This window comes from Monodelphis domestica, chromosome X (genome assembly GCF_027887165.1).
Source record: "Monodelphis domestica isolate mMonDom1 chromosome X, mMonDom1.pri, whole genome shotgun sequence".
Taxonomy (NCBI): Eukaryota; Metazoa; Chordata; class Mammalia; order Didelphimorphia; family Didelphidae; genus Monodelphis; species Monodelphis domestica.
This window is the reverse complement of record NC_077235.1, coordinates 30284749-30307255: the sequence shown is the minus strand read 5'-3', so window position 1 is coordinate 30307255 and position 22507 is coordinate 30284749. Positions and strand designations below refer to the sequence as shown.

General features: G+C 39.2%; 1 protein-coding gene across 2 annotated transcripts in view; it reads left to right on the top strand.

The window, feature by feature from the left end:
• ATP7A (ATPase copper transporting alpha) overlaps window positions 1-19616 on the top strand; it is a 113055-nt gene extending 93439 nt beyond the window's left edge. Inside the window, exons 10-24 of one of the 2 annotated variants that reach the window (XM_056809363.1) lie at window positions 1121-1354; window positions 1716-1807; window positions 2061-2188; window positions 2684-2838; window positions 3176-3310; window positions 5552-5746; window positions 7063-7245; window positions 8283-8496; window positions 8912-9058; window positions 10886-11028; window positions 11495-11698; window positions 12421-12538; window positions 14313-14415; window positions 16005-16129; window positions 19429-19616. In XM_056809363.1, the coding sequence (XP_056665341.1) occupies window positions 1121-1354; window positions 1716-1807; window positions 2061-2188; window positions 2684-2838; window positions 3176-3310; window positions 5552-5746; window positions 7063-7245; window positions 8283-8496; window positions 8912-9058; window positions 10886-11028; window positions 11495-11698; window positions 12421-12538; window positions 14313-14415; window positions 16005-16129; window positions 19429-19499 (2247 nt within the window). In that variant the 3' untranslated portion in view covers window positions 19500-19616. Of the gene's footprint in view, window positions 1-1120; window positions 1355-1715; window positions 1808-2060; window positions 2189-2683; window positions 2839-3175; window positions 3311-5551; window positions 5747-7062; window positions 7246-8282; window positions 8497-8911; window positions 9059-10885; window positions 11029-11494; window positions 11699-12420; window positions 12539-14312; window positions 14416-16004 lie in introns of both variants that reach the window. The other variant, XM_001363299.5, reaches the window with a different exon arrangement.
• The last annotated feature ends 2891 nt before the right edge of the window (window positions 19617-22507 follow it).

Sequence of the window (22507 nt, the reverse complement as noted above, 5' to 3'; positions counted from 1 at the left end):
AAGTGAATCACAAATCTAATCTTTATCCAGGACAGAAACAATGATACTGAACACTTAAATCTAAATTAGATGGTTCTTTTAAAAGCCAAGTAGAATGGTGTTTGTTATCAAAGTATTCAGAATTACTGGCCTCAGGATTGAAATCTGGCAGAACGCGTGATGTTATATGTCTTATTTCTCCACAGTTGCTTCAGTCTAATCACTTAACACAATAGACTTTTGGGGTCATTGTTTCCTGAAGCACTACCATTAAACCATTAGACAAAGTAATCTTGAAATTTGAACTAAAAAGGGCAGCTGTACTTGAGAGGAATAGCTCTTTAAAAATTATTTTTATCTGAGTTCCTTATTCCATCAGAATTAAGGATGTATTTTCCAGTCATATCTGCCTAAATCTACCATAGAGGGAGAAAAGAAAACAGCTACTCGATTTTATATTCTATGAAATACCTTTGTTTTGGGCCCTAAAAAAGGGCAAGCAAAATTTAAATACAAAGGGTACTTGGCAACATAATGCAAGTCTTTTCCTGATCCCTGTTTTTCTAAACATATCAGAAAGATCCTAGAAGCATTCACATTTGCAGGTTTATATTCTAACATGTCTATAAGGTAGCAGTCTAGATCCATGTGTCAAGTCAGGGGAACTGGATTGTTCCCCAAAGACTTTAAGCAAGTATATATTCCCTAAATATTTATTAAGCACCTACTGTGCATCACGTACAATGGATACACCAAAAGACAGAACAGTTCTTGCTTTCCATTGGAGAAGCAGAAAGCTTATCCTTGTATGTGACCATTTGAAGGTCCTTGTAGGATATATCACCATTGTTCCTGGACAAAGTCTCTTCTAATGCCAAGACTGACAAACTGTGACCTGAGGGTCAAATCCAGCCATCCCACCTTCCCTCCCCTTGTTTTTGGATAGCCAGTGAGTTAAGAATGAATTTTACATTTTTAAGTATAACAAAACTGGATCTAACAAATGAAAAAAATCTTAGCTTTCAACTATACTAAGACAGGTTAGAGTTTCTCAACCTCTGGTCTAAGGATTAAACTCAAAGCTGCCTGACTTAGGCTTCTCGTGTGGTTGTTCACACATCTGTGCTTCTTGCTGTTGCAGTTCTTTGGAGGCTGGCACTTCTACATCCAGGCATACAAAGCCCTGAGACATAAGACTGCTAACATGGACGTGCTCATCGTACTGGCCACCACCATTGCATTTGCCTACTCTTTGGTCATCCTTCTGGTTGCAATGGTCGAGAAAGCAAAAGTGAACCCCATTACTTTCTTTGACACTCCTCCTATGCTGTTTGTGTTCATTGCACTGGGGCGCTGGCTGGAGCACATAGCAAAGGTAAAGGAGAACAAGTGAGCAGGGCTGATGGGGCATCTAGTGGCCTGGGCTGGGGCATACAGAAATGGATGGTGAAAGGCAAATTGTGGCGATGATTTATAGTCTAAACCCCCATGCAAGGATTTAGTAAAGGCAAATGATCCATTCTGGATTGCTGTAATAAGTTCCCATTTGAAACGGACAAAAATGTGTTCCAGTTGCCCATCCAAACTGCCATGAAAATTTTTCTAATTTGATCCAGTTATTTTCCCCAAAGTAACTTGTTGCTGCAGCTGTCTTATGCACCCAGACCTGACTGGGATCTTACTTTTATTCCTTTAGCATTGTTACTACTGAATATTTTCTTTTTTTTTCTTTTTAGGGAAAAACATCAGAGGCTCTTGCAAAGCTAATTTCCCTACAAGCTACAGAGGCTACCATTGTAACTCTCAACTCAGACAATATCCTCTTGAGGTATTTGATAATTCTTCCTCAGGAATTCTCACTTTGAGCTCTATTTCTGTAGTGATATAAAATTCTTGCAACAAATTAGAAATTTCAGCAGAAGAGATCCTGTGAAATTGTCTTTTGTTGCTTCAACATACCCTTGGTCTCTGGCTATGTTATTAAAAACTATGTATGGGCGTGTAACACAATTTGTACAAAGCATATGGGAGAGACTGAGATGGAGGAAGGATGTTATCTTTACATGTTCATTCCTTTCCAGTGAAGAACAAGTGGATGTTGAACTTGTGCAACGTGGAGACATTGTTCGAGTGGTTCCAGGAGGCAAATTCCCTGTGGATGGTCGGGTTATTGAAGGGCATTCAATGGTAGATGAGTCCCTCATCACAGGTTGGTCCTTTCAGGGACTTGGGAAAGGATTGATACACCTATATCCAGATGCTTTCAGTCAGTCAATTGGATAGTTATTAAGTACTATGCTAATGAGCCAGACAGAAGTCAAATGACTTGCCCAGGGTCACACAGCTAGTAAATATGAACTCGGGTCTTCCTGACTCCAAGCCCAGTGCTTTCTCCAGTGCATTTTAAGTACCCATAGGATAGTGCTGGGCACTATGCTAAGCCTCGGGATACACAAACAAAAGAATGCAACAAATCCTCCCCCCTAGGAGCAAGTCATTTAACCTGTTAGTGCCCCAGGCAATTCTCTCTGACTGAATTTTATTAATAGTCACATACCTCCTTTGGCAGAAGGCATCTTTTCCCTGGGAGTTCTCTGTGCCAATGAAACCACAAACCTTGGCCACAAAAACAAAATCCAAATAAGAACTGTCAGGCCATTGTTTCTGCATGTGCTTTCAGAACTGTTTTTATCTCCTTCTCCAGGGGAAGCCATGCCTGTGACCAAGAAACCAGGCAGCCCAGTGATTGCTGGCTCTATTAACCAGAATGGGTCACTACTCATCAGAGCAACCCATGTTGGAGCTGATACAACCCTCTCACAAATTGTCAAGCTTGTGGAGGAAGCACAAACATCCAAGGTGACTGGGCTAGGCTGTCACCTGAGAAATTCTTTGGAGACATGGCATGCCCTTGGTGTAGTCCAAGCAGTAGCCTTTAAATACCTTTTCTGGTGTTCTGGCCAGAATTCAATTCAAATAAATAATTATTAAGTGCTTACTCTGGGCAGGACATGACCATAGGCTCTAGGGAAGCAGAGCCAGACCATTTGCTTGCTGCTCATTTGTTTCAATGTTAATTTGGGGGTCAAGAAAAGAGGTTTCTCCACAATGCCAACTATGTATTGTTTTCAGAGTAAAAAGAAAAAGAGAAAAAAGACTCTGAACCAAATCTTTTTTTCCTTTTTTGAAATCCTAGGCTCCCATCCAGCAGTTTGCGGACAAACTTAGTGGTTATTTTGTTCCTTTCATTGTTATTATCTCTGTTGTTACCCTCTTGGTCTGGATCGTGATTGGATTTATTCATTTTGAAGTCGTGGAAACCTATTTTCCTGTAAGTGGTTTGTAGGAACTTTACGTATATGTATATATATATATATTTTTTTTTAATTGGGAAGAAGTTTAACATTTCCTATCTATCTTTTTATAAATATGTTGGATATTGCTTTATTTCATGATATTTTTTGATATTTTATGAAAATCTTTAGTGTATATGGTAGCAAGGGCAGGAATTTACAGCTAGGGAGATCATGCTGACTATTCATATAGGCATAGAATGTCCCTTCAGTATTTTGTTTTTTTATTATAAAGGTATTTTAATTTTACTAATCACATGTAATAACAAATGTCCACATAAGTTTCCCAAAGTTAGTTAATATGATCCAAATTGTCTCCCTTCCTCCTTTCCCTCCCTCCCCCTAGAAATGGCAAGCAATTTGATTTGAGTTATACATCCTGCAACAATTTAGTCATGGAATTATTATTTTTTATTTCTAATTTCCCAAAAACCTGCATTAGACTTTTAAAATTTGTATAAATCGATTTTTTAAAAACCTTTACCTTCTGTATTGTATTGGTTCTAAGGCAGAAGAGTAGTAAAGGCTAGGCAGTGGGGGTCAAGTAACGCCCAGGGTCACACAGCTGGGAAGTGTCTTAGGCCAGATTTGAACCGAGAACTTCCCATCTCTGGGCCTGGCTCTCAATCCACTGAGTTACCCAGCTGCCCCAAATCGATTTATTTTTGAACAGTTTATCTTTTTTTTTCTTTGACAAGGTCCTAGGTCTCTTCCTTCTTAAGTATCTAATTCTCTGACAGTCTTCTGAGTGTAGTATAGAAGAAAGAACATGCATAGCCTGTGAACCAGATGACTTGAATTCAAGGTCTAGCCCTACTCCTAACTTAATTAGATGACCTTAGAAAAATTCTTTTCCTTTTAAGTGCCCATGTTTCCTCATGAGTAAACTAACGCTTTGATTAGATGATTTGTAGGTCCCTTACTTCTAGAAAATCCTGTGATTCTATAGTTTCTGACTTAAGAGAAAATCAGGGTCAGCAAGTGTTTATTGAAAGCCCTCCTGCTATCAATGAACAAGACACTATTACTTTATCATGTTTCTTCAGAGGAAATTGGCCTTGGTACATCACTGTCAGATCCCCAGGTCACTGAACAGGTTAGATTGAAAGAGCTGTATATTTGTCTTAGGGAACTAGTCTTTTGGGGAATATAAAAAGAAGAAAATTTTCTTTAAATGATTCAGACTGAGCACTGGGAGAGGGGTGGAAAGAGAGGGAAGGAGATAAGTTTGATCAAACTTAGGAAAACTTGTGTGGCAATTTGTTATTACATATAATTGGTAAAAAAATTTTTTTTAATGATTGAGGCTGATCCAGTACATGCTTAACTGGAAAATTTCTGAGGTCTGTTTTGAAAGCTATTAATTACCAGGAATTTTCTACTATATTTTAGGGAGTGTGAATGTCTTTGCAGGATTTTCCCCAAAGGTCATTTATTTATCCACATCCTAGAGATCATTGAATGTTGCTGTTTCTCTAACTAACAGAAGAACTCAGCTCGTTCCTAGGTCTTCAGGATTTTTCTGGAATCACAGATATGGAGCTTAAAGGAATCTTAAAGGTAGTTTATCCCAGCCTTTGAGTCAGTCAACGAGTACTTATTCAGCATTTCCAATATGTCAGACCCTGTTTTAAGCACTGGAATACACAAAAAAAGCAAAGATGGGGTCTCTGCCCTCAGTTGAGATCCCAGAAGTGAAGTGAGTGGCCTGTCCAAATTCTGTCTCTCTGGTGGTTAAGTGGCAAAATGAGGATTCAAACTCAGGTCCTCAACTCCAGATCTTTCACTCTTTCTGTGACACCAGTCTCCTTTTACTCCAAATCCACTGTATGTCTTATTAGTTAGATTTCATTTTGTATAGATTCCAGGTGAAGTCTCAAAAATAATGTTCATCTCTGGTACAGATGAAATTGAATTTAATCAAGTTCTCTTTATCTGGCTTTTAGTGTGGAATTTTCCATCTTTAGGAGTAGGAAAAATGGAGTTCTACTTGTAGGAGCCTGAGCAGTCTAATAGTGAATTAAATTTTTTATAATAAAAAATGAAAAAAATGTTTCTTTCTAGATTTTCTCTTGTAATTAAAAAAAAAGCATATTGGTAGCGTAGTGGAAGAGCCAAGTTTACAGATGGAATTCTCATGTCTAAACATATTTCCTTCACATTGTCCTGTCTGGCATCATGCAGTTCAATAACTAGAATGCATCTTCTTTCTTTGCAAGGGCTACAACAAGAGCATCTCCCGAACGGAAGTGATCATCCGATTTGCCTTCCAGGCTTCTATCACTGTGCTATGTATAGCCTGCCCCTGTTCTCTGGGCTTAGCTACTCCCACTGCTGTTATGGTGGGCACTGGGGTAGGAGCTCAAAATGGCATCCTGATCAAAGGTGGAGAACCCCTGGAAATGGCCCACAAGGTAAGCAATGAAGCTGGCTTGTACAGAACTAGAGGGTCAGAGCATGGTCATATTATTGCACAGAAGGCTTGCTGCAACCTTGGGTCTTGGCCTGAGCTTCTTTCCTTGGCTTGTCATCTCTCTGAGTCTCCATTTCCTTTCATAAGAAGATGAAGACCATAATATTGGCTCTACCTGCCTCACAAGGCTGTTTTGGGAATAGTACATAGATAACCTCAAAGTGCTTGCTCAGTGTGAAGGGCAATTGGTTGTTATCTCCCATTGCCCCTCTTCTTAGAATCAGCTGTCTACCCCACAATCTCAGATCTGTGTTTTTGATTACAGAAAAAAATCCATTTGTGCCAGTGAGAGGATAATCTGAGAGTATAAACTCTACCTGTATATAAGTTCTACACAGCTAGGTAACTTGAAGCACATGAGGGAGATCAAGTCCTGCTTAGGACCAAGTTGGAATGTTGTTCAAGTCACCCACTTTCAGTCTCTTGGATATTGGGGCTCCTTTCTAGTTTCAGTATGTTTTTGCTCCTACTCTAGACTGAGCTCTCTCTCCTGAGCTACCTGAGCACCATTTCTTTTCTAGTCTAGCTTCTGATCTGGGGCTACATGGAACTCTCTAGATGCCTGTGAATCTGGTCTCCAGTTCCCCACCTCTGTTTACCTAGCTTCTGTTTACTCAGTGCCAATCTGCCCTTCACAACAAACTTCAGAACAGGGCTTTTGCTCCTCTATTATGATCTGAACCCTTGGGCTTTCTGGAGAAGCCTCTAGTCCCCTTCTCAAAGTTGTATTCTTAAATATGTAAAATAAAACACACCAAGTTACAAAGGAAATCAATAAAGTTGAACTAACAATGTCCCTTTTTTTCTTATCCAAGGTCACGGACTCTAAACTCTATCCATGGACTCCCTGGGGTCTCTAGGCACTAACTTAAGAATTCTAGTTCTGATTCACTCTAGTTGTTTAACAAACTTGTTATACAAGCTGTTTGCTTCAGAGCAAACAGAGAGATATGACTGAACAACAACTAAACAACAAGTTTTTAATAGACTCATGTAGTTGTTTAGCATAATTACATAGTCTAGCATATATTTTAGGGTAAAGGCGGAATAGAGATTATCTACTACAGTTCTATCTCTCTTCCTCTTCAATTCCCCTACTTTCCCATTCTCCCCAAAATAATTGAAGGGACGCTGTTTTTTAAAAAACACATGAAAAGACAATACTTTTGCCAACAGTGGAACTCCTCTCCTCAACATTTTAGAATTGCTGATGGTAAGGAATATCATGATATATCGTGACGCATATGAATTTTGCAGGTAAAGGTAGTGGTGTTCGATAAGACTGGAACCATAACCCATGGAACTCCAGTAGTGAACCAACTGAAAGTTTTAGTGGAAAGTAGTAAAATATCACGCAATAAGATCCTGGCTATTGTGGGAACTGCTGAAAGTAACAGTGAGCACCCACTAGGAGCAGCAGTTACAAAATACTGCAGACAGGTATGATATTTTCCTTGTTATCTAAAATAGTGGTCTTTCTATAGTGACTTTCCAAAGAAAACTTCAGTATATGAAGTAGGATGACCTTGGGAGCCTTTGATTATGATTATGTATAGTTTGGACAAGCCTTCAGAAACAGATGTCTTAGCAAGTAATGCTTAAGCATTAATTCTATTCTTAGCGTTCACATTTCTTGATTTTTTTCTCTTCATTTTATTTCTCCTTACCCTTCGACTACAATGAGTCATATTAATTATCCCCAAATTAAGTAGTTAAGATAGATAGATCCTGAGAGACTTAGGAACAAGGAAGATTGTTAACAGCCTATGGGCTCTTTGAAGGCTAGGGCTCCATCTTACTTACCTTTGTATCTCCCCCCAGCACCAAGCATTAACACCTTGCTCATTGTAGGCACTGAAATATCTGAATGAAAGAAAGGAATTTTTGGGTCATTAATGACCACTGCACCATATTGTAAAGAGCACTCTACCAGATTTATTTTTAATCATTTCAAAAGCATTTATTAAGCCCTTACTGTATGCCAGGTATTATACTAGGTGCTGGGGATACAAAGACAAAAAAATGAAAAAAATCCCTATTCTTACCAGGGGGGACAAATAAATGAAGGCATTGTTGTTTCCTCACTGACTTTCACTGAAAATGGAGCCTGAAATAGTTAAGGATTTAACTTGTGGTTCTCCCCATCAGTAAGTAAGAAATGATCTTATGAGCATTCTTTGTATAGTAATTAGACAATGAGATTGAGAAGAAAAAATTCCAAGGTCCACTCTCATCTTCTCCATTGACTCTTTATATTACCTTGGATGAGAAACCATTCTTAGTTCCTGCATTCTTGAAAAAAATTCATATATCCAATCAGTAGCAATAAACATTGGTGAGCTTTGCAGTATGTATTTGATAATTCATAATTAAATATAGGTTAAACTATAGAATTTACATTGATCGACTAAATGAGGACCTTTGGACATTTAAAAAAGGTAACAACATCATTCTGATTTTTGTTTTATTTTGATTAGGAGCTGGACACTGAAACCTTGGGTACCTGTACAGATTTCCAAGTTATCCCAGGTTGTGGCATTAGCTGTAAAGTAACCAACATTGAAGCTCTCCTCCAGAAAAGTGACTGGCAAGTCGAGGAAAATAATCTTAAAAATGCATCCCTCATGGACCTTGATGCAAATGATGGACAGCCAGGTCATTCTTCCTTCATTATTGATGCCCAGGTGCCCAGTAAGTTACTTGTCATTTTTTTAGTAACAGTTGTAGACCATTTAAAGGGAAGGTAGCAGACTTTGTAACCCTGAATTTTCAAACACAAATCAGTTTGTTAACTGCAGCTTGTTTCTCCCAATTTACTAACACACTCCACATAATTAATTTGAAATATATCTTTGCCTTATGCTGGACCCGATATGAATTATCTGATATGTTGCATAGACCCACCAGTGATTCTCATAAATATTATGATTTATTTGCATGTGTCAGAAATATGTCAATATACAAATTATTTTTATAATATTCGTTGCAAAATATAACATCTACATTTGGAAGCATATATGTTTTTTTTCTTAGAAACAAAAAATAACCAGCACACCATGCAATAATAGCACGAGAAGAGATAAAAATAGTTTGCTTTCTTCTTTAGCTGCCTTGAATTCTCAGAAGTATACAGTCCTTATTGGGAACCGGGAGTGGATGAGCAGAAATGACCTTGTCATTAAGAATGATGTGGATAGTATGATGATTGAACATGAGAGGAAAGGTCGAACAGCTGTGCTGGTGGCCATTGATGGTAAGAGTTTTTCTACAGCTTTGCTCTGAAGCTTGGTATGAATAGATGCAGATATACCAAGGATGATTCGGTAGTTATGTTGCTCTGTATATATTTTTGAGAGCTTCCTGAACTCTCCCTTGGAGAAATATTCAGCAGTAACTGTGCAGCAGCTAACATCTGAATGCAAAGAAAAAATGATGCTTCAATTTAGAGATAATTCAGTTACTCTGATTTCACATAATTGAATTCCCTTGCATTTATTTGCTTTTGTCTGGACCATTCTGTACTTCCATATCCTGTATTTGATGGTAATGTCTAATGGAACAGAAATGAAATATCACCATAGTTAGATTTATTCTATCTATTCATGGAGAGATGGAAGACAATATTTTATTATAAACACATTAGGTCTTAGGATGAAGCTTCATCATTTCACTTCATCTCTTTTTATATGGATCCCATAGCAACTCATCTGCACAGTTGTGGTGATCTTCTTTTTTTTTTTTTAATTTTTAAACATTATTTTATTTGGTCATTTCCAAACATTATTCACTGGAAACAAAGATCATTTTCTTTTCCTCGCCTCCCCCCCCTCCCACCACCTTTCCCTTTCCCATAGCCGACGCCCGATTCCACTGGTTATCACATGTGTTCTTGACTCGAACCCATTTCCCTGTTGTTGGAATTTGCATTATAGTGTTCATTTAGAGTCTCTCCTCAGTCTTATCCCCTCCAACCCTGTAGTCAAGCAATTGCTTTTCCTCGGTATTTTTACTCCCACAGTTTATCCTCTGCTTGTGGGTAGTATTTTTTAGATCCCTGCAGATTGTTCAGGGACATTGCATTGCCACTAATGGAGAAGTCCATCATCTTCGATTGTACCACAATGTATCAGTCTCTGTGTACAATGTTCTCCTGGCTCTGCTCCTTTCGCTCTGCATCACTTCCTGGAGGTTGTTCCAGTCTTCATGGAATTCCTCTATTTTATTATTCCTTTGAGCACAATAGTATTCCATCACCAACATATACCACAGTTTGTTCAGCCATTCCCCAATTGACGGGCATCCCCTCGTTTTCCAATTTTTGGCCACCACAAAGAGCGCAGCTATGAATATTTTTGTACAAGTCTTTTTGTCCATTATCTCTTTGGGGTACAAACCCAGCAGTGCTATGGCTGGATCAAAGGGCAGACAGTCTTTTGTCACCCTTTGGGCATAGTTCCAAATTGCCCTCCAGAATGGTTGGATCAATTCACAACTCCACCAGCAATGAGATCTTCTTTTTTTAATCTTGTTTTCTATCTTAGAATCAATATTGTGTATTGGTTCGGAGGCAAAAGGGCTAAGCAATAGGGGTTAAGTGACTTGCCCAGAATCACACAGCCAGGTAGTGTCTGAGGCCAAATTTGAACCTAGGACCTCCTGTCTCTAGATCCACTCTCTCAATCCACTGAGCTGTAACATATTTCTAATGTGAAATGTCCTTTATGTGGATCTCTAAATTAATGACTATGTTTAGGACTTTTAACCAATTTGAGGAAAGAGAGAGGCTCTTTTATTATCCAGCTCTGCCTCCTTTCTCATTCCCGTTTTCTTGCCCTCCTCACCCATGCCTTCATTCTTAGCAATATTTTCATAAGAAAAAAATGGAGATTTGCTGTTAGCTTTGTACTATTGACTTCAGCAAGTGGCTCAGAGTCATTTGGCTTGCTATGGCCTAATCAAGAGGGGCATCAGTTGATTAGACTTCATTGGACTGTGTACGTTTGTAGACAGAAGACGGAATATTGCTTTGTTTTGGTTATGCTCCTAATCAAGTGTATTTTGTCCATGACCACTGTATTAGGTGTGTTGTGTGGGTTGATAGCTATCGCTGACACAGTGAAGCCTGAAGCAGAGCTGGCTGTCCACACACTAAAATCTATGGGCTTAGAAGTTGTTTTGATGACTGGAGACAACAGTAAAACTGCTAGGTCTATTGCTTCCCAGGTGAGTTTCAGGTGACTGTTTGGGAGAGGGGAAGGGAAAGGTGGATCTTCAGCTGTATCTCCCCTTTTTTAACTCACTACTAGCTATTAATCTCACAAGCTTCATTAGTAGCTTCTAGTGTTCTGCCTAGTTGAAGAATGATAGACCTGTAGAATAGGGCAATATCTAAGCAATTGGGGAATAACTCTTAGAAAAACATTAGGCTGGACTGTGCTGGCAGAACTTCAATTTTTAAGGGTCCATAAACACTAAGCTCACATGGATCTCTCCTTTCTCGAAACCTCTGAGGGCTTTTATTGTCTGAATTACTTATTTTGTTCTCTTGATTTGGAGTTAGTCTTGAATCCAGAACTAGATGGATGTTAAGCTTTTGTCTTCTGCTTTTTTCTATTTTCTAAAGTGTCTAACATCATATTGACTAAATTTAATAACATTTTAATATTGATTTATTTTTTTCTTCCCCTAGGTGGGCATTAAAAAAGTTTTTGCCGAAGTCCTTCCCTCTCACAAGGTTGCTAAGGTGAAGCAGCTGCAAGATGAGGGGAAGCGGGTAGCAATGGTGGGCGATGGGATCAATGACTCCCCAGCACTGGCTATGGCTAATGTTGGAATTGCCATTGGTACCGGTACAGATGTAGCCATTGAAGCTGCTGATGTGGTTCTAATAAGGGTAAGTCACATCGGTCGCCTCTTTTTGGAAAACTAACCCTTCAGATCAGTAGCAATCTTACCAAAGATATTGATAAATCTGGCTACTTCCCTGTTGAGTTAGCTTGATCCAGGACTGGACTCAGGGGTCAAGAGGGCTTTAGTTTGGATCCTGTGGCAGACATAGAGCAAGTCACAGAACCTCTCCAAGCCTCATCTTTAAAATTGGGATAAAATGAGTGCCTATCTCCCAGATTAAATGAGATGATATGTGCAAAGAAAATGCTTTGTAAATCTTTAAGCATTATAGGAATGTCTGATATTAATATTATTATATCATCATCATCATCCTTTTGTGCTGCTTAGCATTGAAATGGCGACATTGAAGGACAGGGCCTTGGGAAGTGCTTATTAGTTATTTATCTACCATCATCTCTAATTTAAATGAAAAATGTAGGTAGAGGGTTAAGCACTTTTCTCCTTCCTTCATACCTATCAACAGTTCAGGAAGTTATTCCGATAAAATTACCTGGAGCTTGTTATAATGGGATTTGACCAAATAAGAAGCTACAAGCCTATGGGAATTCTAAAAACTCATTTTCATTTCCAAAGCTGACTGTCAAATTTGTAGTGAATGACCTTATCATGAGGGATTCATCACTTCCCATATGTATGGAAACCAAACCCAAAGTTATATGTGAAGCTACATTCTCTCGTTCATGTACCAAATGCTTCTGTTTTCAGAATGACCTTCTGGATGTGGTAGCAAGTATTGACTTATCAAGGAAGACTGTCAAAAGAATTCGAATAAATTTTGTCTTTGCTCTGATTTATAATCTACTTGGAATCCCTGTAGCTGCTGGTATGAAATGCTTTACCAACTACTGCTTTTATTCTTCAAGAGTCATTGCAATGATCTGCAGGGGATGAAGTTTCGATTTATAGATTGGTTTTCAGGGTGTGGTTACTGGGCATGCCTCTCTGGTGGGGAAGTTTATTATATAAACCCAGTTAATTTCCAGCAAAGCACTGAACTGCTTTACCATTTTAGGAATAAAAAGTATTTGGGTCTTCTTCCCTTTAAGCAGAAGGGTAATCAGCTAGCTATGAGACACAAGAAGAAATAAACCCCAAGGCAATGATTTAGAACTTATTGACAAGCATTTGAGTGTCTTGTGGGCACCATCTTTTATTAGGGGCTGGGAAGGCAAGTGGGCCATATACAATGTCTGAGCCCTTACAGTCTTTATTTGGAAAGACAAAATAGAAAAAAAAGTATAAATAAAATCAGTTATAAACCAGTTTGCCCAGCAAGTACAAAAAAGAGAAATACAGTAGGGCCCTTGTATTTGCAGGCGATACATTCCAAGACCTATTGTAGATGGCTGAAACCATGCATATAAGTGAACGAACACCTCATGACTCCATATATATGGGCTTTCTCTCCCTGCTCCTACCCCTCTCTCTGCTCAATGGCTCTATGGCCTCCTCCCACCCTGCAAAAAAAAGCCCTATTTAAAAAAAGTAAAAGGGAGGAAGTGAAAGCAGAGGAGACCAATCTTTTCTGTTGGCTGTGAATAAGGGCATTCTACTCTACTTAGGGCATGTAGAATAAATGAACACTCTAAGCTAAATGGGATTAATTTGGGGGATAAAAACAACTTCCTAGAGATGGTGAGCTTTGATTCAGGAACTGAGGAAGATGAGAAATTTGTTTTCTTGACTCCTTAGTACATTGTAGGCACTTGATAGATTTTTATCAGAAATTGAGACTGCCTTCACACCTCTTCTACCACCTCCTTCTCCCACCCCTAGTGTTGAGCACATAGTAAGCATCCAATAAATAGTGTTAAGTGGTTGAGGGGCTTGGAGTGTGAGAGAAAAAAACATCTAGTTGGAGGATAATATGAGGAAGGTCATGGATATAGAAACTTGCAAATTCTTGGCAGATTAGCTTAACTGAAGCACAGAGGGACTAAAGGTGGAGACATACCAAGGTGCAGGCAAGGAAGGGAAGGGAAATCATTGCTAGAAAGTTTTGAATGTTAGCCTAAGGAGTTGTACTAGTCCCAGTCAAATGACTACATTCAGCAGGAGTCCAAAATTAGTGATGGAATGTCAAAGATATCTGCCTCCCCCTCCCAGTATGAGATCAAGATAAAACTAAATCCTGGGAGTAATCGAGTAATGGGGCGTTATTGCATGTGTCATTTCTCCCCTTCCTTGGTGCTACAGTTTAGGAGAATTGAACTCTTTTGGTTGAACACTTCAAAAACCAGGAAGTTGTCCTCTAAGGCATTTCCTTTAAAATGGACTATTTCCATGGTCAACTATTTACTGTACTACCTACTATATGGAGAACACTGTACTCAGCTCTGTGGGAGATACAAAAAGAAGCAGGAGGCATGATCCTTGTCTTCAAGGAGCTTATACTCTCATTGGGGAAACAAGATGAGTACATGAAAAGCAATTCGAACAAGTTGAGGATAACGTAGTCTCATATAGAGTACTGAGGAATACCCAGCAAGGGAATAATGCCCCGTGGAGAGAGTGGCAAAGCACTCTGTTTGTCATCTTAGCAACTCTATAATGCTGTAGATTCAGAGCTCTGACCTAAGGCCCTGTTTGTTTCCTAGGCGTCTTTATGCCCTTTGGTTTGGTTTTGCAGCCCTGGATGGGATCAGCTGCCATGGCTGCCTCATCAGTTTCGGTGGTTCTGTCTTCACTGTTGCTCAAACTGTAAGTGTGGCCAAACTTGTTTCCCTGAAACTATTTTGTGTAACATGGACCCCTTTGGAAGTCTTATGAAGCCTATGGACCTCTTCTCAGAGTACTATTTTAAAATGAATAAAATGAATAAAATACAATATATTAGATTATAAAAGAAATGTTATATCGAAATACTGTTATTAACAAATGCATGGAGCTGAGATTAAGAACCTCAGCCCTAAATCCCTAATCACTAGGCTTTCTTGATAGGTTGAGCTCAAATTTTTATGAGTGTTAAAAGGGAGCCCTTGATTCTCCCAACATATATATGTCATATACATTATGTGTATATATATGTATACATGTATATTATATATAGCAACCACTGACTGGTACTGAGGAAGATGGAAACCAGTTCCTTCACAGGACTAGGATTCACAAGAAGTAGAACTTTCCATTGTAGTTGTGATAAGCTCCATATGATTCGCTTTGAAACCAGAATATTTCTAGGCTACATCTCTTGCAGTGACTCCCAAGGGACATTCCTTCCTGGGAAAGTGCATCTCAATTTTTTTGTCTTGTTTACAACATCTTTCTATTGTATCCATTTGACCTAAAATAAGGAATTTGAAAAAAAAAGAGTTCTGACCTTTTAGTTCCACATCAACTGAGAAGACTGACTTCCTTGGTAGCCTGCATGGTGTAAACCATGGATCCTAGGTCCTTTTTTTAAAACCTTTCCCTTCAGTCTTAAGTTACTTGCTTAGGATCACACAGGGTCCCAGATTCTAAGGATCCTGAAGGGAAGTAACTGGTAAAAAGAAAAAGAGCTTTGCTTTCAAGTGATTTGAGAATGGTACAGTTTGATAAGGCTGACACTTGGAGGGGATTCTCTGGCTTCACCTTCTCTGGAAGGTTGCAGCCACTGAATCTGCCAGTTATAACAGGTATTTGGCTCCAGGTACTCATCAGGTAGGCTCTGTCAGTGAAATGCTTTGTGGAAACAGCTTTGCCCTTCCTATCTCTGCCATTTTTTAAAAACCCTAACCTTCCACCTTATAATAAATACTGTGTGTTGGTTCTAAGGCAGAAGAGTAGTAAGGGCTAATCAATGGGGATGAAATGACTTGCCCAGGGTCACACAGCTGGGAAGTGTCTGAGACCAGATTGTAACCCAGGACCTTCCATCTTTAGGCCCGGCTCTCAATCCACTGAGCCACCCAACTGCCCCCTAAAAGACTTTCCTTCTGTCTTGGAATTAGTACTGTGTTTTGGTTCCAAGGTAACAGAGCGGTAAGGCTTAGGCAATTGGCATTGGGTAACTTGCCCAAGGTCACACAATTAGGAAGTGTCTGAGTCTTCATTGAAATCAGGACCTCCCATCTTTAGGTCTGGCTCTCAATCCATTGAGTCACTTAAGTGTCCCCATCCTTGCCATTTTAGTGGAAGCATGTAAAAACAAGTTCTGAACTATTTTTAAGGTGAGAAATGAATTATCAGAAGCTATTCATGACTATCTACAGTACATACTTCTTATTACTACATAAATCTGTATGTGGCTCAGCCACATTTGTTTATTACAGTATTTTAAACTACATTATGTTTTTCTGTGTTTTTAGTTATAAGAAACCTACTTATGAGAAGTGCGAACTACGAGCTCACTACCAAGTAGGCCGAAAGAGTTCTTCAGAAATTAGCGTTCACATTGGCCTTGACGACACATCCAGAGACTCTCCCAAGCTAGGTTTGCTGGACCAGATAGTCAATTACAGCCGAGCATCAATTAACTCCCTCCTCTCAGATAAGCGGTCCCTGAGCAGCATTGTTCTGAGTGAGCCAGACAAACACTCACTCCTGGTTGGAGATTTCCGGGACGATGATGACACTTCATTGTGAAAAAGCTCAGCTACTGCTGCTGTCCTGACCTCACTGTGCACTGATGGAGATGAAGTTTATTAGGATGTGATCTTAGTTTGGTCAAAAATCATGTTGCAGGGGTTTGGAGTTGGTCTTGTGTCCTGAGAGTGTGTTTGTCTTGTGAGAAACGTGTCTTTTTCAACATATCAGCGTTGAAGCTATTTGTGTCTGGTTTCAGTGATCTTCAGTATTTTTTTAACCTGATATGATAGAGTCGCAATAGAGGCTCACTTAAGCCTCTGAGTATTGCTGTCAACCTCCTGGTCAGATGATTTGGGGATTTGATGAGAACTGCCCTCACTCCCCTCAAAAATAGCTTAGGAAGAATACCCTTTTCAGGAGATGGGCACTTAAGGGGGTGGTAGCCAAGTGCTGCTCTCCCGGTTGTATAACCTGCCTCCTGCAAGGGCAGCAAATAGCAGTTCTCACAGCTAAGCCCAAGGCCTCAAAATTAGGCAGGAAAGAAGAAGGGAAGAAGCAGTCATAGCCATTCATGTAACATTAGATGTGCCTTATTTGCGTACTTTTCTCCAAGAATCTTTTCCTTCTATGCTGTTAGCACATAGGGATTTTTTTGGCAAAGATATTTTATTTTACAAATTACATACAATAACAATTTTCCACATAAGTCTTCTGAAGTTATAAGATCCAAATTCTCTCCCACCCCTTTCCCAGAGATGGTAAGCAATTCAATCTGGGCATTAGCATGTGTTATCTTGCAGAACATATTTCCATATTGTTCACTTTTGTAAAAGAATAATCATATAAAACCAAAACCCCAAACTAAAAACTCAAATAAACTAAAGTGAAAAATAGTATAGCACATAGTATTTGATGAGACAGAGTTTCTTTTTCTTGACTAAGTTGGACCAGGTTGAAATGGGTCAGGTCAGGTTGGCTCACTATAACTAACATCCTTTTTTTCTAGTTCTCTCTTGCTTCCTGACCCTTTTGGAGTGAAGGGACTGAAAGGACATTGAAGGTTTCTGTGTCTCACCACACTCCCACCTTTCTATTTTTCCCAAGATTTCAGTTAATTCTGACTTCAACTTGAACCCTGTCCTGTACAAATGGGATTCACAGATGGTCCTGAGATCAGTCACTCTCAGTAAAGTCATCATTACCAGCATCTGTTTTAGCCTTGTCTTCACTGAATTTTCCCACAGATTAACACTACCTTGTTTAATAGAGACATAATTCCCATATCTTGAGTTTTTTAGGAAAAGGTACTCTAGGACTTTGTATTTATTAGTATTTATCATTTAATAGATTATCAAATATCTTTTTGTGTTTGAGATAGCCTTTCCAAGTTATTTTAAGTGAATACTAATAGCGTAAAATGGCTTTTGTTTTAAAAAATCTTTTTTTCTATCAATTAAACTGTAGGCATCAATTTTTATGTAGAGTTGTGCTTATTAGCAAACTGTGCTGTTTCTCTCTAAGTTTGAAATGTTTACACTTAATACTTTAATGGAGATGGTAGATTTAGATGCTTGTTCCCTCTGCCATATGGGCTTAGAATTTCCCCTGTTACATGATTGGGAATGAGGAAGTGGGTCACAGGTTGCCATCTGTACTACTCATGTCTTTGTTATTTGAAGGAATTTATTTTTGTAGAGACTACACATGAAAAGAATTTCTAAACAAATGCTCGGTTTTTTTCATCCATTTATTTAAATGTCTCAGCTTAAAGGAGATCATATAACTAAAAAGGCAACCTTGTGGAACAGAATCTAAAAGCAGCTGAAGGAGAAATATCATTCATTCATTCATTCATTCTTACTCTCACTCTCTTTCCCCATACAAAACAAGACCATTCATATGTCATTTTGTGGTATCTATCTGAATTCAGAAGGTCTAATTTGTATCTTATAATCAAGAATCAGACAAGTAGAGCTGAAACTTTTTATGAAGGTGCTGTTAGTCTAGTAGGGCAAACTCAGTTTAGGCAAAGATGAATGACCTTGAGTGTCTTAACTCTTACTCCAGCCTTCTACTGATGCCATTGGCCATATGTCCAGGTTGAGTTGTGAGTTTCTTTGCCTAATTTTAGTAGCTTTTTGCCCCATCCTTTGTTTACTGAGATTGCTTCTAGTGAGAAGCAACAAAGGTAGCAACTAGAAAAATATCTTTTCTTCTGCACTCCAGAATCAGTTTCTAAAAGAAGCAGTTTCTTTCTAAAGAGATTTGGTCATGGCCACTTAGCATTTCCAGTGCTACCTTTGTCTGTGAAGTTGTCCTTTTAGAGCCAATGGCCACACTCTGGCTTGGTGGTTATGTTTTCTGCCCTGGGTAAGAGTGATTGTTATAATTTCAGAATTGTGGCTTTGCTGTGGGAACAGAAGACATTTTGTTCGGGACTGAGTCTTGCTTTATATCTGCAGCCACATTTTAGTTCTCTTTCTGTAGGTCTCTTCTGCAAGGCAAGGGCCTGTTGGCTTCAGATTGGGTTATGGAAGGGAACAAAAATGTTGCTTACAACTTGTAGCAAAAGTTGTGAGAACAAATATATTTTTTTATATTCAGAATGCAAATGGATTTATATTTGTTTCTGATATTTGAAGTTCTTTATTTGTTATGTCTATCTATTTCCTTGATCCATTCAATAGACAGTTCATTTAGAGTCTGAGGATAACAAGTGCCCTTTGGTACCCAGTACTCATTTAGACTGAAATATGGGGTGCTTCTTGTCTTAAATGTTTGGAGATGCCTTTTGAATTTAAAAGCCTACAAACTAGCTAATGCTTAGTTTAATGTTATAGAACAGACCAATGAAATGTGACTATCTATTGTGAAAACAAGATTGTCCTCCTCGCCTCCCAAATTATATGTGTAATGTGATTTTGGTGTCAACCTATTGGAATGTTAAACTTGCTGCTCTGTGAACAAATGATTTTCTTTTACAAAGGTCTCCAGTCCACTTGTACAGAATGGTTGAAATAGCACTAGATGAAATGTTTCTAGGAATCTACATGTGCAAACTTTTTTCTGTACACATTTTGTGATGAAACAGCTTGCAATCAAAGTTTTAAATTGTTATGGGAAATCATTTAATTATTAATAGCTTGTATTAGGTTAATTATTTTTCTTAATATTTATTTTATTGTGTTTTGTCATTCTCTGTAGGTGAGAAATGTTCGCGATTTGTTTACTCTCCAAAGCTTCATTGGACAATGTACAATGACCATCTTGCTTAATGTTCTAGAGCTCGTTTGCTCTTTTTGGTGTATTTTTTCCATATGCATGTAATTGAACATACTTTTGCCAAGGATGTGCCTTCAACTTTGTAATTACAGTGTTGTCAAGAGATATCATTCAATGCCTCTTTTGTGAAATGTTCTTGCCCTCACCAACAGCTCTTCATGACTCGAGTACACATAACACTAGGAGGGCCCTACTTCCCCAAAGCAGCATCAGAGTTCATGAATATGGAAATGGGTGGAGCATTTGTGAGTGATGGCAAAATCTGGAATCTCTGGGTATATTGAGGTAGGGTAGAGGAATAGGTCATAGGAAATGAGTAAATTGAGTAGTTGGGAGATTAAAGTGTTTGAAGGAGTATCATCAGTATGTATGTTGAAGTCCCTTAGTATGAAGGCAGAAATTGGGGAGGACAGAAAGTTCTTGGCTTACAGTCTGAACCCTTTGAGGAGAGAGAGGAAGACAACAGCTACCAGAATTTTGATTGGCTGGTAGATATGGATCAAGTGGACCTCAGAGGAGATGCTGTTAGCGAAAGATAATAATTAAGAGGGAGCCTAGAAGTGGCTTTGGGAAGCAACCAACTCTCTGACCTCAACCAGTGACATGGGGGGAATGAGTGAAAGGGCAAGCGGTGCTGGAAAGGGTAGCCAGAGAAGCCAGCGGGCATCAGGAGGGAGTGAGAAGGTAAAAGGAATAGGAAAGGGAAAGATATGCTAATCATTTAGCATTTCTTGAACACGCTATGTAGCAGGCATTATGCTAAATTCTGAGGATACAAATAGGAATGTGAGCCAGTCCCTTCCCTTGGGGATCTGATATTCTACTAAAGGAATCCAAGATCACAATGGTAGTAATTAGTAGACTCTGAACTCAAGTCCTCTCATTCTAAATCCACTATACTATATTGAAATATAAGATTCCTAACATGAGAGTTATCCATCAGTAAAATTTTGTTCTTGGCAGCTTTCTATTTCTTTTGGGTTGACTTACCCCACAGAATTGTAGACCACAGAATCCAAGCACACCCTCCCACTCTCCCCATGTCTAAGGGACATGTCCAGCTAGTCTGCTTCTCTTCTACCCTGAATTTTAAGACATAGTGGTCATTTGCTCCCAAGATTCCCATCATTTCTATATCAGCAACCTAGATCTCAGGTTGATTTGTGAACAGTCTATTGGGCAAGCATGGCATTGTGGAAAAACAGCTGGATTTGGAGTCAGAGGACCTGAGTTCAGATTCTGTCTCTGTTGTTTACTATCTATCTGACTTCAAGTAGGTCACTCGACTTCTCTGTACCTCAGTATGCTCAGCTGTAAAATACAGAGTGAGGCTAAAGATAACCTCTCAAGGCTTTTCCAACTCTGTGATGCTATGAAGGTTGCTTCTGAGCCAGCCTGGACTTTCCCAACCCAACCAACATTTCTTAGGCACCCACCGCATGCTCCGTACTGTGAGGTGCTCAAAATACAAAGATTAAAGTGAAACAGTCCCTGACTTCAAGGACCTTACATTCCATTCTATGCTCCAATGAATTGGTGGTGGTGGACAGGTGACAGGGTGGCTGGTGGGGAGGAGAGAGAAAGAACATGTACAACATGTAAATAAAAAATAAAAGCCAAGTTATGGGAAGGGAACATTAACCACAGGGAAGATGTGGGGAAAGACTCCGACTGAACCATAAAGGGGGTGAATAGAAGACTATGAGAGGCAAACACGAGAAGGAAGAACATACCAATCATGGGACATGGCCTATATAAAGGCTTAGCAGTGGGAAATGGAATGTCATGTTCATGAAACATTAAGGAACTCCAATTGACTAGAAGATAGAGTGAATCAGGGGGACTAATACATAATAAGCCTGGAAAGATAGGCTGGAGAGATTGTGATGGTCTTCAAATGCCACATGGAGAAGTTCACATTTTATAATGGAGGTAGTAGGAAGCCATGATGTAAGAAAATCACATTGGTAGCTGTGGAGGATAGATAGACTGGAGACAGGGGGAAAAAAACAGAAAAAAGGTTATCACAGTCCCAGCAGAAAGAGATGAGGGCTTGAACTAGTGGTAACCATGTGAGTGGAGAAAAGGGAAGATGGATGTTGGGGAGATAGGGTTGACAAGACTTGGCACTCAATTGGATACAGAATATGAAGGAGAGTGAAGATTTGCCAGTGACTCCCAGATAAAAAGCCTGGGTGACCGGAAGAGTGGTAATGCCTTTCACAAAAATAAGGAAATGACTTTTTTTCAGGGGGAAAAGAAGGATGTTGAGTCGCACACAATGCCTGTCAGTTATCCAAGTGAGATAAATAGTAGATACCCAACTGAAGCTCTGGGGAGAGAATAGAGCTGGATACATAGATTGGAAATTATCTACATAATGGTGGTCATTAAATCCATGAAAGCTGATAAGACCCAGTGAGAGAGTAGAGGAACTAAATAGAAATCCATGAAAAGGAGGCAAAATATGGAACTTGCATGAGTCCAAGAAAGGTGACTGAGATGGTGTAATCAGGCAGGCAAGAGAACAACTAAGAGAGAAAAGAGTCAGGAAAACAAAGGAAAGAGAGTAGACTAGAGGGAATAAGTGGTCAAAACAATGAATAATACCACGGAGAGACCAAGAAAGACCAAAAAAAAATTGCCCTTCGGTTTATCAATTAAGTGATTGTCAGTAACTAGAACACTTTCAGTCGAGCATTGGAGTCAAAAGCCAGGTTATAAGAGGTTGAGAGGAGATCTGGATGTGAGGAAATAGAGTCAATTTAAAAAAAAAGTTTTTCTAAGAATTTGGCAGTGAATGAGAGGTGAGATATAGGACAATAACTTGAGGGGATAACAAGGTCAAATGAAAGTTTGTTCCTTTAAGATTGGGGAAATTCAGACATGTTTATGTTGGTAGGCCATAGGGAAGGAGCCAATGGATGCAGAAATGGAAAATGACAAGGGGGAAGGTTTAAGGGGCAAGCTCTTAGAAGAAACAGCAGGGATATGATTGCCA